At 46.8% G+C, this 26,327-nt stretch overlaps 1 protein-coding gene across 2 annotated transcripts in view; it reads right to left on the reverse strand.

Annotated features, from left to right (window-relative positions):
• prrc1 (proline-rich coiled-coil 1) overlaps window positions 1-25,963 on the reverse strand; it is a 48,720-nt gene extending 22,757 nt beyond the window's left edge. The window contains exons 1-8 of one of the 2 annotated variants that reach the window (XM_088391149.1): window positions 25,560-25,963; window positions 23,489-23,594; window positions 22,329-22,652; window positions 22,102-22,247; window positions 20,083-20,167; window positions 19,706-19,869; window positions 8,658-8,761; window positions 527-629 (exon numbers count right to left, since the gene is read on the reverse strand). In XM_088391149.1, the coding sequence (XP_088247275.1) occupies window positions 527-629; window positions 8,658-8,761; window positions 19,706-19,869; window positions 20,083-20,167; window positions 22,102-22,247; window positions 22,329-22,652; window positions 23,489-23,585 (1,023 nt within the window). In that variant the 5' untranslated portion in view covers window positions 23,586-23,594; window positions 25,560-25,963. Of the gene's footprint in view, window positions 1-526; window positions 630-8,657; window positions 8,762-19,705; window positions 19,870-20,064; window positions 20,168-22,101; window positions 22,248-22,328; window positions 22,653-23,488; window positions 23,595-25,559 lie in introns of both variants that reach the window. The other variant, XM_088391148.1, reaches the window with a different exon arrangement.
• Between the last annotated feature and the right edge of the window lie 364 nt (window positions 25,964-26,327).

A 26,327-nucleotide genomic window follows, 5' to 3' on the forward strand; every position in this document is an offset into this window, starting at 1 on the left:
GGGCAATTATGACTGTCAACCCAAATAAATGTATGAGCACCTCATATTATATACAGTAAAAGCTACAAAACAAACTGACAAATAACTCGTTTTCAAATCAGACGAGTAAAAACTGGCCAAATATTTAAAAAAAAAGATATTAAAAGTGAAGACAATTTGCAATTCTAGTAATGACACACGAATTTGATGCACAATTTGTCTTTGGGGGCACATAAAATGATGTGGCGGGCCGTATCTGGCCTCCAGGCCTTGATTTTGACACGTGATATATATATTATAACATTCACATAAATATTGTTCAAATATTTAAAGTGTATTTAAAGACCCTAAAAAACGAATGCCATAAAACCTCTCAGATTTCACTTATTGCAGGGATGGTCTGAAATATGACCCCTGTGATGTTGGGGTTTTACTGTATTCTACTTAAACTGAATACTTATTTATCCACTTTCTGTAGAAATTATCATCATCGTCTCCAAAACAATGGCACACTCACTTTGCAGTTCAGGTAATTACTCATATTTACCTGCTGGACATGTTCGAGAGCCAGAGGAGTTGCCTGGGTGAAGACCTCCAGTTGGATGTTATGACCAGGGTCCTCCAGGATCAAACAGCCTATGTCAAACCACCTGAATACAAAAACATAATTTATGAGATTTGTATAAAATAAGACACATTTTGGTATGAACCCAAAGTCTCTGCATTTAGCGGGGGGATAATTCGACGACTAAAATAAATAATTGTACTAAGTTCATCTTGTTTTTCCTTGTTTTAATCACTTCACTGGTTTCTTTTATATCAAACAAATTGTTTTAGGTTCTTTACCTGACATGTTTCGGCGGTTTCTTCCGCCTGATGAAGTACTAAAATAAATTATCATAAATCAATAATTTTATTTCAAGCTCTTCTTTGAAAAACATACTGAAAATGCGCATTTTCCATTTTTCCAATGTAAGTGTAAAGGCTTAATGAGAATTTTAGGCCTTTTTTCAAATTTTTCGAACAGGTATTTTACTTACAATGTTCTTCTTTTCCCCTCAGGAATCACCACAGCGAACCATCTGTTTCCATCTCACCCTATCCTGTGAATCCTCTTCTCTCACCCCAACTAACTTTATGTCCTCTTTCACTCCAGCCATAAATCTCCTCTTTGGTCTTCCTCTTGACCTCCAGCCTGGTGGTTCCATCCTTCTACCAATATATTCACTATCCATCCTCTGTACATGTCTGAACCATCTCAGTCTGGCCTCTCTGGCTTTATCTCTGAAGCACCTAACATGCGCTGTCCCTCTGAATTTTACTTACAATGTTACTCAAAAATATAAAATAATAAAGGGAAACGTCTACATCAGGGGTGCCCAATACGTCGATCGCGATCAACCGGTCGATCGCCTAGCCACTACTGGTCGATCGCGTGACATTAAAATGTTTTTGGGTTTTTTTCGCACTTGACGCGTGCGCAAACAACGGCGCTAACAACACAACACTAACGCTCGCGAGTTCCCTCCAATTGTCAGATCCCTGTTTTTTCTCTTAAACTTAAGAAAGGGAATAAAAAGGGCAGCTGGACATAGTAAAAAGATTTTTAAAAAAGTATCACTTTCATAGGGAATATATATATATATATATATACATACATATACATACATAAACAGTGGGGGAAATAAGTATTTGACCCCTTGCTGATTTTGCAGGTTTGCCCACTTACAGAGAATGCAACGATCTACTATTTTAATCAGATGTACATTCTAACAGTGAGAGACAGAATCCCAAAGAAAATTCCAGAAATTCACATCATATGAATTTATAAAAATTGATAACTGTCTGATGAGAAAAAACAAGTATTAGAACCCCTGGACAAACAGCAAGTATTCTGGCTCCTACAAGCCAGTTACTCTTTCTTTAAGACACAGCCCCAATCCCAACCAATTATCTACATCAAATACACCTGCCTCACCTCGTTACCTATATAAAAGACACCAGTCAACACCCAAACAACCAGCATCCAACATCACCACCATGGGCAAGACCAAAGAGCTTTCTACGGACATCAGGGACAAGATTGTTGATCTGCACAAGGCTGGGATGGGCTACAAGAGAATCGGAAAGCAACTTGGAGAGAAAAGATCGGTGCAGTTATCAGGAAATGGAAAAAGCACCACACCACCGCCAACCTCCCTCGGTCTGGGCCTCCACACAAGATCTCACCTCGTGGGGTCTCCCTGATCATGCGAATGGTGAGGAATCATCCCAAAACCACAAGGGGGAACTGTTGAATCAACTGAAGACAGCTGGGACCACAGTTACAAAAGAAACGGTTGGTAATACACTACGCCGTCATGGATTGAAATCCTGCCGCGCACGCAAGGTCCCCCTGCTCAAGAAGAAACATGTACAGGCCTGCATTAAGTTCGCCATTCAGCACCTGGACGACTCAGAAGAGCCCTGGAATAAGGTGATGTGGTCAGATGAGACCAAAATATAACTTTTTGGCCTCAACTCAACTCGTCGTGTTTGGAGGGCAAAGAACATCGAGTACAACCCAAAGAACACCATCCCCACCGTCAAGCATGGTGGTGGCAACATCGTGCTTTCGGGGTGCTTTTCAGCCAAGGGGACGGGACAACTCCATCGTATTGAGGGGAGGATGGACGGGGCCATGTATCGTAGAATTCTGGACCATCTCCTTCCCTCAGTGAGAGAGCTGAAGATGGGTCGAGGATGGGTGTTTCAGCACGACAACGATCTTAAGCACACCGCCAAAGCAACAAAAGAGTGGCTGAAGAAGAAGCACATCAAGGTTCTGGAGTGGTCTAGCCAGTCTCCAGACCTGAATCCAATTGAAAATCTTTGGAGGGAGCTTAAAATTCGAGTTGCCAGGCGACAACCTCGGAACCTGAATGATTTGGAGGCTGTCTGCAGAGAGGATGGGCCAACATCCCTGCCAAAATGTGCACGACACGACTCTGGTGGGTCTCATCACAAAGCGACGAGACTCGGTACAGGTCGGAAGTTGACCTTCTGACCACGTGGTGCAGGGACAACAACCTCCTGCTGAACGTCAATAAGACCAAGGAAATCATTGTTGACTTCCGGAAGGGTCACACAACACACCTGCCGCTGATCATCGACGGTGCTGTGGTGGAGAGGGTGAGCTGCACCAAGTTCCTGGGGGTGCACATCAGTGAGGACCTCTCCTGGTCCGCAAACACCTCGTCACTGGCAAAGAAAGCTCAGCGCCGCCTGTACTTCCTGCGGAAGCTCAGGCGTGCATGTGCTCCTCAGGCAGTCCTGTCTACATTCTACCGTGGCACCATTGAGAGCGTCCTCACCAGTTGCATCGCTGTCTGGGGTGGTAACTGCACTGAACAGAACTTGAAGGCCCTGCAGCGCATAGTGAATACGGCTAGTAAGATTATTGGTGCTTCGCTCCCCTCCCTGAAGGACATTTACACCTCCCATCTCGCCCGCAAGGCAACCTCGATTGCCAGAGATGTGAGTCACCCGGCTCACTCTTTGTTTGACCTTCTGCCCTCTGGGAAGAGGTACAGGAGCCTGCGCTCCCGCACCAACAGACTCGCCAACAGCTTCTTTCTCCAGGCTGTTAGGGCCCTGAACTCGCTACCCCCTTCTGCGTAGCGTGCGGCACTGTTGCGCTATTTTCGGGAATGTCTGCTGTACGAGCACTTGCTCCTTTTTTTCTGCTCCTCTTATTTATTTATTTATTGTTGTGTTATTTATTCATTATTTATTCAGCACGCTTTTGTTATACTTGTTTACATGTTTGTCTGTTGTGAGCCATGTCTTGTCACCGTGGGATAGGGGGGAACGAAATTTCTGTTTCTTTGTGTGTCTTTGGCATGTGGAGAAATTGACAATAAAGCTGACTTTGACTTTGACTTTCAATGGAATGGTGAGTTTTATTTTTATGTCGTTTATTGTTGTTTTTATTTTATTTCATCGTATTTATATATTTATGATGAATAAATTTTTTATTTATATAAATGTATTATTTATTTATATAAAGGCCGGTCCGTGAAAATATTTCTGACACGTAACCGGCCTGTGGCGCAAAAAAGGTTGGGGACCACTGCTCTAAGGATTTGTGATCTGTCAGGCTTGGAGCAGGGAGAGGACTCGAATGCAGAGTTCCAACCATAAAGTTCCAACCTTCTGCCCTCTGACTCGCCCTCCCACCACCAGACTCGCCAACAGCTTCTTTCTCCAGGCTGTTAGGGCCCTGAACTCGCTACCCCCTTCTGCGTAGCATGCGGCACTGTTGCGCTATTTTCGGGAATGTCTGCTGTACGCGCACTTGCTCCTTTTTTTTTCTGCTCCTCTTATTTATTTATTTATTGTTGTGTTATTTATTCATTATTTATTCAGCACGCTTTTGTTGTACTTGTTTACTTGTTTGTCTGTTGTGAGCCATGTCTTGTCACCGTGGGATAGGGGGGAACGAAATTTCGGTTTCTTTGTGCGTCTTTGGCATGTGGAGAAATTGACAATAAAGCTGACTTTGACTTTGACTTTGACAAAGCTTGTCACCAACTATAAAAACCGTTTGACATCTGTGCTGGCCAATAATGGCTTTTCTACAAAATATTAACATGCTGTTTGTCCAGGGGTTCAAATACTTGTTTTTCCTCATCAGACGGTTATCAATTTTTATAAATTCATATGATGTGATTTTCTGGAATTTTCTTTGGGATTCCGTCTTTCACTGTTAGAATGTACATATGATTAAAATTATAGATCGTTGCATTCTTTGCAAGTGGCCAAGCCTGCAAAATCAGCAAGGGGTCAAATACTTATTTCCCCCACTATACATGCACTTGCACACTTGCACCCATGCACGCACACGCACATATATGCACATATATATACATATACATACTTATACATATATACATATACACATATACATATATATATACATACATACATACATAGACATACATATACATATATATACATATACGTATATATATGTATACATATACACATATATACATATATATACACACATACATATATATATATATATATATATATATATATATATATATATATATATATATATATATATATATATATATATATATATATATATATATATATATATATATATATATATATATATATATATATATAGCAGCAGTGATCCTAGAAACGCTTGGCTACAAGAAGAATGACCATATGCGACCACAACAGTGCCCACCATGGAAGAGAAGGCTGGAGGCCAAAATCAAGATAGCACGGAGAGAAGTGAGCCAAATGACAGAGGCCCAGAAAGGTGCAATGAAAAAGCAAGTTCCCAAGAAATACAGCCAGATGCCCATACCTGAAGCACTCGAAACTGCCAAACAAAGACTCCAAGCCTTGGCCAGCCGCCTAAAGAGGTACACAAGAGAGAATGAAGCCAGACGAATAAACAGGTTGTTCACAACACAACCAGCGAAAGTGTACGCTCAGTGGCAGGGGAATAATAGCAGAGCAGACCCACCAAGGCTGGAAACTGAACAGTACTGGAAGGATATATGGGAGCGGGAGGCATCACATAAGAAGGATGCACAGTGGCTGGTGGCTCTGAGAAAGGACCACAGCAAGCTCCCTGAACAGAACCCAGTAACCATCACAGTGGCAGACATCCAGAGAAGAGTCTCAGGAATGAAAAACTGGACAGCACCAGGCCCTGACATGATCCACAGCTACTGGCTCAAGAAACTTACAACTCTCCATGAGCGCCTGGCAGCACAAATGAACCAGCTGCTAAGGGATGGGACTCACCCTGAATGGCTAACCCAAGGGCGTACGATCCTGATCCAGAAGGATCCATCAAAGGGTACAGTCCCATCCAACTACCGGCCAATCACCTGCCTCTCCACAACATGGAAGCTGATGTCGGGCATAATATCAGATAAGATCAGCAGGCACATGGATCAATACATGAGCACTGCTCAGAAAGGGATTGGTAAAAATACCAGAGGAGCAAAACATCAACTCCTGGTGGATAGAACAGTCACCCAAGACTGCAGAACTAGACGTACCAACCTGAGCACTGCCTGGATTGATTACAAGAAAGCATATGACTCAATGCCACATACTTGGATCACTGAATGCTTGAGGCTGTACAACATCAATGGGACTCTGAGAACCTTCATCACCAACTCGATGAAACTGTGGAAAACCACACTTGAAGCCAATGGCAAGCCACTTGCACACGTGACCATCAAATGTGGTATATACCAAGGAGACGCTCTGTCCCCAATGCTGTTCTGTATAGGACTGAACCCCCTCAGCCAAATAATCAACAAGACGGGCTATGGATACCAACTCAGGAATGGGGCCACCGTCAGCCACCTCCTCTACATGGATGACATAAAGCTGTACGCTAAGAACGAGCGGGACATTGACTCCCTGATCCACACTACCAGGATCTACAGCTCTGACATCGGAATGTCATTCGGACTTGAGAAATGTGGCCGCATGGTGACTAAAAGAGGAAAGGTAATCCACACAGAGGGGGTCTCACTCCCAGAAGGAACAATAGCAGACATTGAGGACAGCTACAAATACCTTGGAATTCCACAGGCAAATGGCAACCTTGACGAGGAAACAAGGAAAGCAGCCACAGCCAAATACCTCCATCGAGTAAGGCAAGTCCTAAGAAGTCAGCTCAATGGCAAGAACAAGTCCCTAGCCATTAACAGCTACGCCCTACCAGTAATCAGATACCCTGCAGGAATCATACGGTGGCCAAAGGAAGATATACAGACCACAGATATCAAGACACGGAAGCTCCTAACCATGCATGGAGGGTTCCATCCCAAGTCCAGCACCCTGAGACTGTACACTAGCCGTAAAGAAGGAGGCCGAGGACTAGCGAGCGTGAGAGCCACTATCCAAGATGAAACATCCAAGATCCATAAGTACATCAGGGATAAGGCCCCAACGGATCACGTGCTCAGTGAATGTCTCAGACAATGGGCATCAAAGGAAGATGAGGTGCTGGAGGGACCATCATGGGAGGACAAGCCCCTACATGGGATGTACCACCGAAACATAGCTGAAGTAGCTGATATCCAGAAATCCTACCAATGGCTAGAAAGAGCTGGTCTGAAGGACAGCACAGAGGCACTGATCCTGGCTGCACAAGAACAGGCCTTGAGCACCAGAGCAATAGAGGCCCAAATCTACCACACCAGACAAGACCCCAGGTGTAGATTGTGCAAAGAAGGTCCTGAGACAATCCAGCACATAACTGCAGGGTGTAAGATGCTGGCAGGTAAAGCATACATGGAGCGCCATAACCAAGTAGCTGGAATTGTGTACAGGAACATCTGTGCAGAGTATGGACTGGAAGTCCCAAGATCCAAGTGGGAAACACCTCCAAAGGTGGTAGAGAATGACCAAGCCAAGATCCTCTGGGACTTCCAGATCCAGACAGACAGAATGGTAATGGCGAACCAACCGGACATTGTGGTGGTGGACAAAGAGCAGAGGAAAGCCGTTGTGGTTGACATAGCCATCCCAAATGATGGTAACATTAGGAAAAAGGAACATGAGAAACTTGAGAAATATCAAGGGCTCAGAGAAGAGCTGGAGAAGACCTGGAGAGTTAAGACTTCAGTGGTACCTGTGGTCATTGGAGCACTAGGGGCAGTAACCCCCAAACTGGAGGAGTGGCTGAAACAGATCCCAGGAAAAACATCTGACATCTCAGTCCAGAAAAGTGCAGTACTAGGAACAGCAAAGATACTGCGTAGAACCCTCAAGCTCCCAGGCCTCTGGTAGAGGACCCGAGCTTGAAGGGAAAAAGAGACCACCCACGGGGGGTGAGGAAAAGTTTTTTTTTTTTTTTTTTTTTATATATATATATGTATATGTGCCGGGCGGCGTGCGCGAGCTCGCCGGCTGCTGGAAGTCAAATGAGGCTCTGCGATCTCCTCCGCGGTGCTTATAACGAGCCGATACGCTCGGCGGGAGCTATTTCCGGCCACTTGGCGTGTGTGCACGGCCTCCCGGTGGTGCCGGGCGGCGTGCGCGAGTGCGCTGGCCGCTGGAACTCGAATGAGGCTCCGCGATTTCCTCCGCGGTGCTTTTAAAGTGCCGATCCGCTCGGCTTGGAGCTATTTCCGGCCTCCCGGTGGTGCCGGGCGGCGTGCGCGAGCTCGCCGGCCGCTGGAAGTCGAATGAGGCTCCGCGATCTCCTCTGCGGTGCTTATAAACAGCCGATCCGCTCGGCTGGAGCTATTTCCGGCCACTGCGCATGCGCCCGGCCTCCCGGAATTTGAACACATTTCGTCAATAAATTTCGCATATTTCTGATTGAATTTTGAAGTTTAATATAATGCAACAATTGAGCTCGACTTATACAAAGGATATATCATAAAATCGTAAATTTCCGTTGAATTTTAGGGGGTCGACTTATACACCGAGTCGACTTATACACCGGCAAATAATATATATATATATATATATATATATATATATATATATATATATGTGTATGTGTATATATATATGTATATACACATATATATACACATATACATATATAAAAATAGGTTTAGGGTTTTAAAAGTCTACACTTGTCAAAAGTGGAGAGAATGTGTAAGTGGCTGTACAAAGTTTATCTTCAAGGAGTGTCTTACTTGTCTGGAAAGAGCTCAGTAATAAATTTTTCCATTGAGACCACTGGCTGCTTCTCGTGGATCACACCCGATCTTCTCAAACTATCAATGCGCTCCTGAGCCCCCTGCATCACTCAAGAAACAACCGCAGGTAAATTGTTAATTTATATGGTACAGTTTGAAATTAAAAAAATGAATAAACATCAACATTTCAACTATTACTTCGAGGTATTTACATCCGATTGAAAGGATAACTTTTGTTCAACCCCCTCATATTTCATGTCAACAACAAGAAATGGAACACTGACAGGCAGGCAAGCCACAATGCTTGTTGAACATACTATTAACAAGTGTTTTGTGGCCCAGGACCATCCTATTGATCGTGACTACACTGACTATTCAACAAAAGGGCTTTGAATGTACTGCCATTGATTTTCTTTAAAGACCTCACACTGCCAGGTTTGTCGCTTGCCGAGAACGACTTTTGTTGAATATACAAAATAGAAATCATTTTTTCATGCCGCGCACGCGCACGCAAAAAGGTATTTGGTCAGCCACCAATTGTGCAAGGCCTCCCACTTAAAAAATGAGATGCCTGTAATTTTCATCATAGGCACATTTCAACTATGAGGACAGAATGAAAAAAAAAAAACAGAAAGTCAGAAAATTTTTAAAGAATTTATTTGCAAATTATGCTGGAAAATAAGTATTTGGTCAATAACAAAAGTTCATATCAATACTTTGTTATATAACCTTTGTTGGTCAAACGTTTTCTGTAAGTCTTCACAAGGTTTTAACACATTGTTGCTAGTATTTTGACCCATTCCTTCATGCAGATCTCCTCTAGAGCAGTGTTTTTCAACCGGGGTGCCGCGGCACACTGGTGTGCCGCAAAATATTGTCAGGGGTGCCGTGGGAAATTCTCCAATTTGTGTGCCTGTGCGGCCGGCAGAGTAATCATGTAGTACTCTTCCATATCAGAAGGTGGCAGCAGCAGGTAGTGATTTGCCTTGTGCTTGCAGACGAGAAAATTGGTGACGCATGGATGCAGCGGCAGGTAGCATTGACTGCGACGTTGTCATTGTGGATAGTGAGACGAGTCGATAGTGAAAGTGTTGGAGAAGTTTTTGAAGAGAAAAAATGCTGACACTCTACTGGACCCTGGACAAAATCTGGACCCAGATGAGGGCCCTAGTATGAGTGGAGGTAAAAAGAAAGCAAAGACAAGGCAATACAATGAAAACTAGCTTTCATTTGGATTTACTTCTACCGGAGATGCAACAGCACCTACTCCATTGTGCTTGGTATGTGGTGAAAAGATGTGATCATTACGCACTGTTTTTTACACCGCAAAGCCCTCGTAGCCAAGACTTTACCGGCAGACCTCGTTCCTGTGTTGGATGATGTTGTGAGCATGATAAACTTTGTAAAGTCACAACCTGTGAAAACTCGCGTATTTGCGGCTTTATGTGAGGAAATGGGAACGGAGCATAAAGCCTTGCTGTTTCATACGGAGGACCGATGGTTGTCGCGCGGTAAGGTGCTGGATCGTGTGTATGAGCTGCGAGAGGAACTTAAAGTGTTTCTGACAAATGAGGGGTCAAATTACCCAAAGCTGCTTGCAAGTGATGAGTGGTGTGCAAGGCTGGCATACCTGGCAGATATTTGTTATCATCTAAATCAGGGGTCACCAACCTTTCTTAAACCGAGAGCTACTTCCTGGGTACTGATTAAGGCAAAGAGCTACCAGTTTGACACACACTTCTGAAATAGCCAATTTGCTCAATTTAGCACTTTGTGTTATCATTGTTATTTCCAGTTCTCATGTAAGTGTGGTTTTAACAAGAATAGCAAAAATACAGTCAAATCTCGGTTTTTGACCACAATCCGTTCCAGAAGGCGGTTTGAGAAGCAAATTGGTCGAATTCCGAATCTATTTTTCCCATTACAAATAATAGAAAAAAACTTAGTCCGTTCCAAGACTAAAAGGAACCCCCCCCCCCTTTTTTTTTTAAAAACGTTTTTTTCATTTGCGCATTTTTGCCCGATCGCGCAACTGCAGCGCACCGCCGAACGCGCAACCGTAGCGCGTCGCCGACCGCGCAACTGCACCGCGCTGGTCGCATTATTGTGACAGAGCCGTCGCCAAAATTTAGAAAATATTCTTAAAGTCCTGATGTACTTTCCAAAATTTAAGTGGACCTCAGTGCGCGGGGAGCTTTATTTGGTCCGATCGCGCAACCGCAGCGTGCCGGGCGCTCAGTGTCGCATTGCTTTAAGAGCGTCTTTGTGTTTTAGGATGGCTTTACTGCTCCCACTTGCTTTCTTTGGAGGCATGATTAGGGGTTAATACAATCCTCAAAGTAACGAAAATACTATAACCACAGATTCAGTCGGCATCCGGGCCGCGCGGTCGGGTTTTCTCGGGTCCTCCCGGCTCATCTAGTGAGGTTCGACCTCTGAATTTTGTTCAACAACCGAAGCAAAAAAATCTCAAATTTTTTATTCAAATTCCGACTTGTTCGAGAACCGGGACGTTCAGAAACCGAGGTTTGACTGTAAAATAAATAGATGCAGCTCACTGACAAGTGCCGCTATTTGAGCTAATTTTAGAACAGTCCTGCGGGCGACTCATGCGGTCCTCACGGGCTACCTGGTGCCCGCGGGCACCGTGTTGGTGACCCCTGATCTAAATGAACTGAACACACGAATACAAGACCGAAATGAAAACCTGCTTACAAGCACAGATAAAATAAATGGATTCAGTTCCAAGGTGCAACTCTGTCAGCAACATGTGGAAAGTGGCAATCTTGAAATGTTCCCACTCACCAAGAAATGGCAAGATGTTAATAATGCTGCATTGTGTGAGATAATAGTTAAACATTTGAAAATTCTTGAGCAGAAGATGTCATTTTATTTCTCTTTAGCCACCACAGAGTACCTTGACTGGGTTAGGGACCCATTCAGCTCAGCATCAGCTGTTGGAAAGGACATGACTTTACAGGAGCAGGAGGAACTAAATGAACTTAAACAAGATCATGGTCTCAAGCTAAGCTTTGCTGATCTACCTTTGGACAGTTTCTGGTTGGCAGCTGCCAAGGAGTTCCCCATGCTGGCCCACAAAGCTATTTTGACATCTCTCCCATTTTCCACAACATATCTGTGTGAGGTGATCTTTTCAAGCCTGACTGCTGTAAAAACTAAAATCAGAGAAAGACTTAGAGCTGTGGAGGAAGATCTTCGTGTGTGTCTTTCATCGATTCCTGCCAGGATATCTGCTCTGTGTTTATCCAAACAGGCCCAGGTTTCACACAGAGAATAAATATGAACGATTGTGAAATACTTTTTGTCTTTGTTTTTATTTGATGTCCGATTCAACGTCATTCTTCAATATTAAAAAAACCTTATATTAACAATATAACACTTATATAGTAAATATTTGATTTTTCGCATTTTCAGCTGGTGGTGTGCCGCGGGATTTTTCCAATAAAAAAAGTGTGCCTTGGCTCGAAAAAGGTTGAAAAACACTGCTCTAGAGCAGTGATGTTTTGGGGCTGTCGCTGGGCAACATGGACTTTCAAATCCCTCCAAAGATTTTCTATGGGGTTGAGATCTGGAGACTGGCTTGGCCACTCCAAGACCTTGAAGTGCTTCTTACGAAGCCTTTCCTGTCACGTGCTGGTGCCACCTGCGACGGGACCACGCCCCCCTGTCAGTGGGATCACCGTTACCTGCCACGGGTTCATGGACAGCGCTATATCAGCGCCGCCAGCGCAGACCCGAGTGCCAGTCTGTCCCTTGATGCTGCTTCGTTCATCAATCCCGGAGAGAATTGACTCGCTTGACTACTCGAAACCCTCGCAGAATCGTTGTCCTCTCCAGCCCGATCGCCGCTCCAGCGCCAGCTGTTCCCATCATCCCCTTCAAATAAAGTCCGTCGTTACGCACTTGGCTGTACTGTCCGATCCTTAACAGTACAGACTGGCCAACACGATGCAGTCAGCGAACGACGAGACGGCATTGGGCCGACTGGAGCGAGCCGAGACCGCCATCAGCAGCCTGTCCGCCGACATCCGGAACCTGATCGAGGTTGGTCAGCAACAACAGCTGCAGCAGCAGGAGATGGCCCGAGCCCTCCAGAGACTGTCGGTGGCTGCGTCCCCGGCTGTCACGGCACCCCCGCACCGCCCGTCTGCCGAGGCCAGGAGGCTCGTGGACGTCCCGGAGCCCCGCCTCGGCAACATCGAAAAGTTCAACGGCGATCCCAAGCACGTGAGGGCGTTTGTGACCAACTGTCGCATAATGTTCAGCCTCCAGCCCGTCACGTTTGCCTCAGAATCAGCCAAGGTCGGTTTCGTTCTAACCCACCTCACGGACGAGGCACGGCTATGGGGTTTGGCAGAGTATGAACGGATGGCCCCGGCATGCGATTCCTTCGACGCCTTCGCAGAGGAATTGCTCTTCCTGTTCGACCTGGGATCCGCCGCCGAAGACGCCGCCGAGGAACTGGCGACGCTGCGTCAGGGTAGCCGATCGGTCGCGGAGTACGCCCTTAAATTCCAGACGTTGGCCGGCAGCAGCGGATGGAACGCGCCAGCGCTCGTTAGCACGTTCCTAAACGGCCTCGCGGATTATATGAAGGACGAACTGGTGTCTTACGATCGCCCGCGAACCCTGAGGGGCGCGATGGACTTGGCGGCCCAAGTAGACCGGCTGTTAGATAAATTGTATATATATGTTATCATGCGTTCCCTAATGCGTACTTATTAATAAAGTTATTGCGCAGAATGCTTGCTGTTTCTTCTTGCAGACATCACCCAGTCCACAACAAGTTAAACGATGCTGTCTGGAGCTTCCTGACCTTCTACACATCTGGGAATCCAAGAAAGTTGTTGATGTCTGCACATGTCATTTTGTCTATGCACTCTTTTCACATGACTACTTTGTTTCCCATAACATTCACTTTTCGTTTCTCATGGGATCCTGTCCGCGACTTCTAGTTTCACATAGAATCTCGTTTCTTCACTCATGAGACAAAGCCCACGCTTTCGCCCCCACCTATCAGGGGCTAGTCTCACATTGTAGGTAGGGCATTCCTAAATAAAAAGAGAGGAGTGTAAACAAGACCTTTAGTGTATTTTGGATTGATGTAAGTCTGTTTGCACTCCTCGCGAGAAAAGACTCAACATTCTGTCTCACTGGTTTTGTCTGCTGATCCTTTTGCTGAATCTGAACCTAACACCGGCGGATCCGGACGCGGCGGCGCGATCGGGAGGGGAGGTCCCCGCAGAATCCGCGTGGCCACATTCCTCCGTCTGCTGGGGACCCGCCCACCACTCCACCCGCCGAGCCCATGGATCTGGGAGGGGCTCGGGTCCCCTCGGAGGAGCACCGTCGACGCCTCTCGCTGGGCTTGTGTTTTTACTGTGGGGAAGGGGGCCATCGGGTGGCGGGGTGCCCGCTAAAAGGCCGGAGCTCACGCGGCGTCGGGGGATCTGCGTGAGCTCGACCAGCACCGGCTCTCCCAGTCCCAGCACGCTCACGCTGCAGGCACGTGTCCAGCTTGCGGCGGGCGACCAGAACGTGGCAGCCTTGGTGGATTCCGGCGCGGAGGGGAACATCATGGACATTAGCCTGGCGCGTCGGTGGGGTGTCGGCTTCCTCCCTCTGAGCCCGTCCATTCCCGCGCGTGCCATTGATGGCCGCCTGATTGGCGAGGTGGCTTTCGTGACGGAACCGGTTAAGGTACTGCTCTCCGGCAATCACCACGAGACCATCCAGTTTTTTCTTCTTTCCCTCCCAGGACAGCAGCTCATCCTGGGGCACCCTTGGTTGCGGCAGCACAACCCGGTGCTGGACTGGGAGGTGGGGGTTGTACGGCAGTGGAGCGAACGCTGCCATCGAGTGTGCCTGAAGGCGGCCACCAGCCCACTCGGCAGAGCCCCGCCCAGGTACAGTCCCGACATCTCCAATGTCCCAGCAGTTTATCACGAACTCAAAGAGGTTTTTAGTATAAAGCCAGGGCCGCTTCTCTTCCTCCACACCGGTCCTACGATTGCGCCATCGACCTGTTGCCCGGCGCCTTCCCTCCCAAGGGACGCGTCTACTCCCTGTCCGCTCCTGAGCGCCGGGCTATGGAGGAGTACATCCGGGAGTCCCTGGCAGCCGGCATCATACGGCCGTCCTCTTCACCTGCGGGAGCGGGGTTTTTCTTCGTGAAGAAGAAGGAGGGCACGCTCCGCCCGTGTATCGACTACCGGGGAATAAACGCAATCACCGTAAAGAACCGATACCCTCTACCTCTTCTTTCTTCCGCCTTTGAGAGCCTTCAGGGTGCCACCATCTTCACCAAGCTGGATCTTCGCAACGCCTACCACCTGATCCGCATCCGGGAGGGAGACGAGTGGAAGACGGCTTTCAACACCCCGAGCGGACACTACGAGTACTTGGTGGTTCCGTTTGGGCTCACCAACGCCCCAGCAGTTTTCCAGTCACTGATAAACGACGTGTTACGAGACATGCTGGACAAATTTGTGTTCGTTTATTTGGACGACATCCTCATCTTCTCCCGCTCGCTTCCTGAGCACATCAAGCATGTTCGGGCGGTGCTGCGACGCCTCCTAGAGAATTCGCTCTACGTGAAGGCAGAGAAGTGCGAGTTCCACACCTCCTCTGTCAAATTCCTCGGCTACGTGGTGCGTGAGGAATCCATCGAAATGGACCCTGGGAAGGTGGAGGCGGTCACGTCATGGCCTGTTCCCGAGACACGCAAGCGGCTGCAACAATTCTTAGGTTTCGCGAACTTTTATCGCCGTTTTATCCGTGGATACAGCACGGCGGCCGCGCCACTCACCGCCCTTACCAGCCCCGCCTCTCCATACAAATGGACAGAACGGGCAGAACAGGCATTTCAGGAGCTTAAGAGGAGGTTCACATCCGCTCCCATCCTCAGAGTTCCCGATCCCGACAGACAGTTCGTGGTCGAAGTGGACGCCTCGAACGTGGGTGTCGGGGCGGTGTTGTCTCAACGCAGCCGCCAAGACGATTGTCTCCACCCGTGCGCCTTCTTTTCTCGCCGTTTGTCAGCCTCAGAACGGAACTATGACATCGGTAATCGGGAGCTCCTCGCCGTCAAGTTGGCTTTGGAGGAGTGGCGACATTGGCTGGAGGGCGCCACCACTCCGTTCATTGTCTGGACCGACCACCGCAACTTGGAGTATCTGAGATCGGCCAAGAGACTGAACGCGAGACAGGCACGGTGGGCTCTGTTCTTGGACCGGTTTGAGTTCTCTCTTTCCTACAGACCGGGTTCCCGTAACGCGAAGGCGGACGCCCTGTCGCGTTTGTTTCCTGGTGGGGAGGAGGGACAGGGTCCGCCTCCCACTATCCTCCCGAGCTCGGTTCGGGTGGCGGCTCTTACATGGGAGATCGAACGCCAAGTGGAAGCCGCATCACGCGATCAACCCGGCCCCAGCAACTGCCCGGAGGGTTGCCTGTTCGTCCCTGAAGGCCTGCGATCGGCCGTGCTGCAATGGGCGCACGACTCACGCCTGGCCTGTCATCCCGGCGCTGCACGTACGAGGTACGTGGTGGCACAGCGTTTCTGGTGGCCCACCTGGCAAGTGGACACCAGCGACTACGTCAGAGCCTGCTCAATCTGTAACCGCTACAAGACGCCTACTCGTCCTCCGGCCGGGCTGCTTCAACCCTTGCCGGTTCCCCAGCGTCCCTGGTCTCACCTGTCGATCGACTTTGTCACGGGCCTCCCCCCCTCAGAGGGAAACACGGTGGTCCTCACGGTGGTAGACCGTTTTAGCAAGATGACGCATTTCATCCCTCTGCCTAGGCTCCCATCTGCGAAGCAGACAGCGTCCATCATGGTGCGGGAGGTGTTTCGTCACCACGGTCTCCCACGAGACATCGTGTCAGACCGAGGACCTCAATTCGCTTCCACCTTCTGGACGGAGTTCTGCCGACTCCTCGGCGCCACGGCCAGCCTCTCCTCGGGGTTTCACCCTCAGTCCAACGGTCAAGCGGAGCGTCTGAACCAGGAACTGGGCAGGTCTCTCCGATGCATGGCCGCCGGAGACCAGCGCGGGTGGGTCCAACAGCTTCCCTGGGTAGAGTACGCTCACAATTCCCTTCCCAGCTCGGCCACGGGACTTTCGCCTTTCCATTGCGTCTTCGGGTACCAGCCACCCTTGTTCGCCCACCAGGAGCGTGGTGCGGCGTGCCCGTCGGCCCAGGCTTGTGTCCGCCGTTGTCATCGTGCCTGGGCGAGGGGCCGGGCCACTCTTCTCCACTCTGTTTCAGGCTACGCCCGCCAGGCGAACAAGCACCGGACGCCGGCTCCGGAGTACAGAGTGGGGCAGCGTGTGTGGCTCTCGACGCGGGATTTGCCGCTGCGAGCGGGATCCCGCAAACTGGCGCCCCGCTTTGTTGGACCGTTCCCTATCCAGAAGGTGATTGGCCCGGCCGCAGTCCGTCTGCTCCTTCCAGACTCCATGAGGGTTCATCCCACGTTCCACGTGTCCCGTGTGCGGCCCATCCATGAAAGCGCGTTGGCGCCGGCGCCCGTTCCGCCGCCACCGCCCCAGCTCGTCGATGGGGGCCCGGCTTACGCTGTCCGCTCCCTGCTCCGATCGCGGCGGCGGGGTCGGGGCCTACAATACCTCGTGGACTGGGAGGGTTATGACGACGCGCACCGCTCCTGGATTCCGAGCCGCTGGATACTCGACCGTTCGCACATCACGGAGTTCCATCGTTGTCATCCGGACCAACCGGGTCCTCGGCGCGGGCGCCCGAGGAGGGACGAGGGGACCAGGGGTGAGGGTCCGGGGAGGTCTTGCCCACCGGTACCGGGGTCTTCTTCCCCCGCGCCCGTCGATCCTGCGTCTGGCGAGGTGTCGGACGTTTCAGCGGGTGCTGACCCCTCCACCTGGCCGCCTGGGGTATTGCCTTCCTTTTAGTTTTTTTGTTTTGTTATTTTCGGTTCCTGGGGACGTCGGGAGCCGTCCCTTGTGGTGGGGGTTCTGTCACGTGCTGGTGCCACCTGCGACGGGACCACGCCCCCCTGTCAGTGGGATCACCGTCACCTGCCACGGGTTCATGGACAGCGCTATATCAGCGCCGCCAGCGCAGACCCGAGTGCCAGTCTGTCCCTTGATGCTGCTTCGCTCATCAATCCCGGAGAGAATTGACTCGCTTGACTACTCGAAACCCTCGCAGAATCGTTGTCCTCTCCAGCCCGATCGCCGCTCCAGCGCCAGCTGTTCCCATCATCCCCTTCAAATAAAGTCCGTCGTTACGCACTTGGCTGTACTGTCCGATCCTTAACATTTCCTTTGTTGCCCGGGCGATGTGGTTGGGATCATTGTTATGCTGAAAGACCCAGCCATGTTTAAATTTCAATGCCCTTGCTGATGGGAGGTTTCCACTCAAAATCTCACGATACATGTGATCCTTTTGACCCTATGGGGTGAAATCTTGCGTGGAGCCCCAGATTGAGGGAGATTATCAGTAGTCTTCCATTTTCTAACAATTGCTCTCACAGTTGATTTCTTCACACCAAGCTGCTTGCAGATTCAGTCTTCTCAGCCTGGTGCAGGTCAACAATTTTGTTTCTGGTGTCCTTTGACAGCTCTTTGGTCTTGGCCATTGTGGAGTTTGTTGTGACAGTTTGAGGTTGTGGACAGGTGTCTTTTATACTGATAATGAGTTCAAACAGGTGCCACTAATACAGGTAACGAGTGGAGGACAGAAGAGTCTAAAACTCGAGTGTCAAACTCCAGTCCTCAGGAGCCGAGTCACACGTTTTCCAAATTTCCCTCGTTAAACACATCTGATTCAAATGATCAGTTCATCCTCGCGTTTTGCAGGAGCCTGATTAATTGAATCAGGTGTGTTTAACGAGGAAAACATGTAGGAATGCGGCCCCCGATGCCTGGAGTTTGACACCTGTGCAGATGCTACAGGTCTGTGAGCACTAAAAATCTTGCTTGTTTGTAGGTGACCAAATACTTATTTGACTGAAGAATATACCAATTAATTCATTAAAAATAAAATGTGATTTCCTGGATTCTTTCCCCCCCATTCTGTCTCTCATAGCTGAAGTGTACCTATGATGAAAATTACAGGCATCGCTCATCTTGTAACTTGCAAAATTGGTGGCTGACTAAATACTTTTTTTGCCCCAATGTATATACACACGTGTGCACACGCACACACACAAAATAGAAATTATTTTTTCATGCTTTATATGTTGTATGATGTTCTATTACTTTACTCGTGACCAAACTAGATTGCATTTCAAATTTTCTCAATTTACTTCACTTCTTTAAGGGTGTATTCAGACCAGAAATGTCGTCTAGTCCGTTTGTTTGATCCGGACCAAAAGCGAACGCTTTTCGTTTTTGTTTGACGCGGTTCCTATTCAGACTGCACATTTTGCAAGTGAAGTAGTATATTTTGTAAACACACCCACCCTTGTGAAGATCTATGTTCCCATTGAACAGCAGTTGACCAGGGCGGCACACAGAGCACAGAACCGGAAATGGAGGAAAACATTCGAGTCCTACGCGCTGCATTCCTGTTCTGCATATTTGTGCTGTTGGTTCGGATCTACACTGTTTGTATTCACACCTGAAGCGAACCGCACCAGAGTTTGTTTGGAAGCAAACCGAAAGTAAAGCAAAGCAGTTCTTTAATCCGCACCAGAATTCATCTGCGTGTATTCACACCTGCACAAAAGGTCCAGACCAGTGTTACAATTGAACCCTGGTCCGTTTAAATTGGACCAAACACTCAGGTCTGAATACACCTTCATGTAAAAAATGTTTTTTTTCTACCTTAATAAAATAATCATTCTCTATAAACGGTATTTTGCATTTTACAATGGTTGTCTTTGTGAGATATTAAAATTGGCATGATGATCAGAAGCATTTAAGTACAATGAACATCGAAAAAGAATGACAGAGGGACAAAATACCTAAATAAATACCACGCGTCTAAATATACACAAATTTTACATCATACACGCATATAAAATACGGATGTTTTTCAAAACGGACCTTGATACCCGCTGCATAACCCACAGGCTGAGGGGCAATGTTGGAAGAACCAATTTCTCCAGTCACCATGGCCATTCCAAACACCTCTTGAAAAGCATCTCGGACTGAATCAACATTTATCTCTTTAGTTGATGTCACAACAATGTCAATGTCCCCTCCGGACTCTATAAAGGAAAAAAAAACACATCGTTTCATATTCGTTCATTTTCTTCATCATCAAAAGATCTAAATATGTTTTTATTTCCAAGTTGACAAGATTTCTGTGCCATTCCATCCTCCTTTATTGATGAAAGAAGATGTGTTATTTTACACCACTGTCATCATTCGCCTATATGGCTTGAGTGATAAGAGATGCTTACTGATGTATGGAGCCATACCAGGATCTAGAGTGGTAATCATAGACTCTACAGAATGTTTAGTCTTATCCAGGACTGTTTTAACAACAGGGTTTCCAGCGACTCCCTAAAGCGAAAACAAAGAGCATAATATCATCATCATCATCCTTTACCTGGCAAAGAATGGGCAGCATTCAATATCATTTAAGACGCAGTGACATTTCTAAATTCAGTATTCTGTGATAACTATAACTTCAGGAGAAACCTCAGAATTTGCACAGAAACAGATGAACCACTCTGAAACTTGACGTGAACTGACCCCGGTTGGGCCTGTGAAACACTTTTCCTTTTCCAGACTACGTATAAGCCGCTACTTTTTGCACAAGCTTTGAACCCTGCGGCTTGTCGTCCGGTGCGGCGTATCTATGGATTTTTTGTGATTTTTGTGATGACTCGTACTCATACACTCGTAAAAAGGCTGTGGACTGACCGCTGTTAGCCGGCACCGCTTTGCTGGACGGAGGGATATGAGACCACACACAGTCACTGGGGAGAAGAGTGGTGTGTTGATCGCATGCCCGTCCGCCAGGCAAATAGTGCTGTATAATTGACACAAAGAAGAGACAGAACGAGATCAAGACGGACATTACTGAAGAAAGGAAGCTTTTATACACAAACCCTCATTATGGGGGACAAAAGAAATGCATATGATGCCACTTTTAACTTAAAGGCAGTCGATTTGGCTCTTAACGAAGGAACTGCTCATGCACTGTAGAGGTTTCCTCCGGTCACTAGAGGGCACTGGGCTATTGTTGATGACATCTTGTTGCGTCACTCTTTTCTTTCTTTATTTGCCGGTCACATCTACTCTGGATATAGCTATACGTGTCGCTCGTATCACATTGCCAACTTTACCCCTGTAAGTCGTCCCATTTTATTTATTATTAGTTTTGTGTTGCTAGTGTTTCCTGCACATTAAATTTATTATGGTCGTCACTGAGATTTATACATGTTTGTATGTTTGCAGAGCTCTTTCATCCCTGTCAATAAGGGTTTTGTTAATAAAAGGTATGCGTCCCCAAAGAACCATCTCTTTCCTGTGTATATTCTCATACAAATTGTAATTAAACATTAAAAAAACCCTGCGGCTTATGGTCCGGTGCGGCTTATATATGAACAAAACAAGATTTTCCCCTAAATGTAGCTGGTGCGGCCTAATCAGGTGTGGCTTATAGTCCGGAAATTACAGCACTATTGTATGTGCAAATCTGTAAAGTTGTTTTGTGTGGCTTCCGCCACAGAGACGTAATATACAGGCACCCGATGAACCAATCAAAGGACACTACGTTTTACGTAGATCAGGGCGGTAAACCAATCAGACGACTGGATGTAACACGTAGAGGAGTACATACCTCCGCCACCATTTGTAAATGATTACGATCGTTTGAGCAAAGTATGTACCTCCAACGCCATTGATAAATAAATACTACCGTTTGTGCAAATCTGTAACGTTGTTTAGTGTGGCTTCCGCCACACAGAGATGTAATATACAGGCACCCGATGAACCAAACAGAGGACACTACGTTTTACGTAGTTCAGGGCGGTAGACCATCAGAGGACTAGACGTAACACGTACCGGAATAGATACCTCCACCGCCATTGGTAAATAATATTATCATTTGTGCTAAGTATGTACCTTTGCCGCCATTGATAAATAAATACTACCGTTTGTGCAAGCCACACAGAGACGTAATGAACAGGCGTAATATGCAGACCCGATGAACTAATCTGAGGACATTACGTTTTACATAGATCGGGGCAGTAAATTCGGAATCTACTGCATAACCTAAATGCATTTATTAGCTTCAAAATGTACTGAACTGAAAATACTGAGAAAAACAGGCAGTCCCCAAACCGCAGCTGTGAACAAGTCATCTAGAAAATTCAAATGAAATTTAAATTCATACGAGTACACACTATTAGAGAAACAAAACAAAATTAAAATGTAATCAATCGTTGGACAATCTCTTGATGTTGGCTTTACAATCATTGAACATTTACCTTAAAAAAGCCCCATATTCCTCTACTGCCATTGTTGTCTATGGATACTCTGGGATCCTCTCGCTCCTCGGGGAATGTGATTGGGGATCTGGCATCGAAACCCACAGTCATGGCAGGTTGCTGAACCATAGGGTTAGACAGTACACCTGGAGATGAAAAGAAAGCCATGACACCATCCATGGTTGCAATAGAATTGAATCAAGTATGCTGTTGCACACATTATGTACCTGGAATAGAGGATGGGCTGATAAAAGTTGGCATCAGCAGTGTCTGTGGTGTTCGACCAGCATGACCCCGTGTGATGTCATATCCTGCGCTCATGGAAGAATTGGAAATAGGAGGCCCAACAGGGGGTGCACCAGAAGAAAAGGATGGTGGTCCTGTGGAAGAGGTCAGGGGAGGCACAGAGACCGAAGTATTGGTGCTGAAGGGGCTGCCAAGTGAAGATGGAGGAGGAAATATAGAAGGTGGAGTCACGGGGCTGCTAAAAGCAGGAAGGGAAGAAGCATTGATTGAGCTAGTGCCTGCAGCGATGAGATGACTTGATGGATCTGAAACATAAATATTAAACCTTGATGATACTTTTTGTCAAATGCTGGTCATCTTTTAGACATTACTTAACACTTTTTGTATTTAACGTAACAATTTCACATTTACGGGCCTTATTGAGAAGTAAGATACTTTTTGTCAAATGCTGGTCATCTTTTAGACATTACTTGTTAACACTTTTTGTATTTAACGTAACAATTTCACATTTACGGGCCTTATTGCAAAGTAAGTACTCCCCAAAATGACAGCCCAGGCAGTCTTTAAGAGAGTAAATGAGCCCATATAGCTATTGCCTAAGATTTGCAGTCTGTAAGGCCGTTCATTTAGTTGTATAATTTTGTAGAAAATAAGCAGATGACAGTCACACAAATGGAAGCTTTCTGCCTTAACGAAATACTAAAAGAAACCAAGAAAAAATGTGGTAGTCAGTAAGTTACTTGTTTACACAAACCAAGAGAAAAAAACTACAGAATCACACAATTATGAGGAAAAAAAATGGAACAATAAAAACAAGTGAACAACACACCACTGGTTATTTGTTGCAGCACATCTGGCTTTTATAACAGCCGGCAGTCTCAGAGGCATAGATTTAATGATTGATAATGATAAATGATGATGAATGAGTAATAAACAGTACAGAGATCCCTCGCCACTTTGCTCTTCACCTTATACAAATGCGCTACTGCACGGGTTTATAAGTGACAGGAGAACGGTGTATAAATGAATAAAATGATAGCGTGGGGTGTGCCTCTGAGCAATGCGAGCAATTTAAATGGAAAAATGATTGATTCCCTTTTGGTAAAAGACCTCTGGACTAGAATAAATACAAATGTCCTACCTATGCTCATTGGAGGAGCGCTGACTGAAGCAGCTGCATTTATTGGTGGTGTAGGGCTGGATGGAGGCGTAGTATCAATCCCACTCTCTTCCATCATTTCCTTAACCTTAAGGGAAGCAGAATCTTTTGTGGAACAAAATATTTACAAATCGTACTAATAAAATATAGTTTGACACTGAATTAACCTGTTGTTGTGATTGTTCTGTAGAAAAAACAACCAACTGTATCTAACGGAAAACAATTTTGCCAAAGGCTTACCTTTGTTTGTTTGTTTGTTTGAGCTTGCTCATTGTTACACTTCATCACAATGTCATTACATGCACTGCAAACACATGACTTTTTTTTTTCAAAGTCAAAGTCTCCTTTATTGTCAATCCCTCTGCATGTCAAGACACACAAAGAGATTGAAATAACGTTTCTCACTATCCCAGGGTGACAAGACAGAGTTCACAACGCACATACAAGTAAACAACACAGGAAAAATAAAACAAGAAGATGAACATGTAAGAGTGATAGCACGCTAGCCGCTCCTGATGCACAGCAGAGTCCGGAAAGATGACAGTCAACCAGGCCACTGTGAACACGAGCACACAGCAGGCACGCACTGTCCGGTTCGTGGATCCTATCAGGCGAACGCAACCCATCTTGTCGTCCCACGAACGAACGTACGCCAGGAGAATGGAAGGCACGGCTGGGCGAGCTGGTTTGGCCGCAAGCCTGGCCCGACGTCTTCGCGCTGGCCCCTCTTCCGCTGCCTCGCAGACCCGCTGCCGACGCATCCAAACAATGCTCCAGGACGGAGCAGTCCGAGCTCACGACGCAGTCCAACTGGGGGAGGAAGAGCAGGCCGGACTCGGGGGAGGAAGAGCAGGCCAGTCCGGCGTCGCTCCATGACGAAGCAGTCCATGACGAAGCAGTCCGAGCGCCCTTAATCTCTCCGCACCAAAGTCCAGAACGCCATAGATCCCACTTCCGCCGATGAGCAGAACATGCCCGCCGCACTAGTAGCACGACGTATCACCCGAGACGAACACACACAAAGCTGCCGGACACACTCAGTAATCACTCACAAAACACCAAACGGGACAGAGAGTAGCCGCTGCGTGTGCACGCGCCGCCATCTTGAACCGGTGATATTGGCTTATCAAAGGGATTGTGTTCGAGTCATCCGTTTATCTATCATAGATATGACTTGACCAATAGGGGTGAAGCAGGCCTGCTTATTCAGTTAATAATAAATCAGCTGGTTTACATCTCTGATAGAAAAAAACTGTTGTGGCAAAATTTTAATTACCTCTGAAAGAAAAATGAATCCCCTTCCCTTTGATTTGATTATAGTGGGTCAAATAACCGTTATAAAATTCACGTGCTCGTTTCAATGAGCTCACGTACTTGTCGTTGCAATTTCAATGCACCCATTGAATGAGTATCATTCGTATTATTTCGTTGAATATGAGAAGTCATATTGTGTGACAGGTCATTGAACGCACCTCGCGTAAACTGCCGAACGGGAGGGGGTGTACTGTGTACAGTTCTTTTGCTTTTCCACACAGCTAGCGTTGAGTAGAAACGCTTTTTTTCAAAACCTTTTTAATACAATTGAAAATGCGAAAACACAAATGTGACTTATTCGTTTCTTAAAATGTCAACAGGCAAGTAATGTCGCACTGCTGTCATCCAATGCATGCGCGTTCCCATATGGGAATTACAATGGCACAACTGCCGAGATGCGTCGAAAAATTGTCGCGTTCTGGTATATTTCACTGGGCATTTAGCGTTCTATGAGCAGGGCTAAATTAGCACCGCTCTTTATACTTTGAACAACACTTTGTTTTTAGGAACACAATTTCATTAGCGAATGCAATCAAACCGCTGTGCGTGTGCGTGTAAAGAAAGCGCGAACGTTACACGTGTGCACTGCTGTTCATGACAAAGCAAAAGGAAAGTCCAGTACTGAAGATGTTCGTACGGTTTGTTTTTAGTTAAGCCTTAACTGTTAAGGGAAACGCGTGTCGTTGGAGATAACGTGTATATAAATTCATATTGCAACATAAACAGCCTTTGTACTCACCTGCGAGCTGATCAGCTCGATTTCCCATGAACAACCACAGACTCACGTTGACGACGCCATGCTTTGCCACGTCTGCTCTAATGGTGAGTCCCTAGATTCGAGCTCCTCCCACTACAGGGAAATTGGACTCGCTCCTGACGGATCAGCTGCCACACCACAGCCCCAGTTCAAAGGGATGTTGTCGTCATCTTCACCGAGTTGGAAGTCGGATAAATTCTTCCGACCCTCGTCGATTGCAGCATAACAGCCATGAAAGGAATACACTCAAGCCGCTCCTGAATTTCAAATGTGCCCATATTTTACGCTTTGCGGTAAAAAAAGAGCGAAGGGAAAGCAAAGCAGTGCGATAGAATATAAACACGGCAAAAGAGAGCGAGGGAAAAGCAGTGCAGTGTGCGATATCATGTAAACACATCCGGTTTTCAAAATAAAAGATAACCCATTTCGAATATGCCTCATTATGTTGTATTATGATGTAATTTTTCAAAATGAAAAACACATTTACATTTGCACATTTATAATAGCCTCAGCAGTGCATTTTAAAATAATTGGTTCACATGACCTCGAAGTTATTGAATTAAAACCCTAATATTTACAGAAACAAATTCATAACATAAGAAGCATTGGAATGTAATTCTTTTTCTTATCGTGTCTACAAGGCAGTTAGTTACAAGGCTTGGCTAGATGTGGTTCAGCCACAGCTGAACACATTTCTGTCCCTTCTCATTAAACTCTGCCAAGTCTGACGCTGTGCAGGGATGTTCCAGC

This window comes from Syngnathus floridae, chromosome 12, assembly GCF_059516105.1.
Source record: "Syngnathus floridae isolate MCC-2025c chromosome 12, RoL_Sflo_1.0, whole genome shotgun sequence".
Lineage (NCBI taxonomy): Eukaryota > Metazoa > Chordata > Actinopteri > Syngnathiformes > Syngnathidae > Syngnathus > Syngnathus floridae.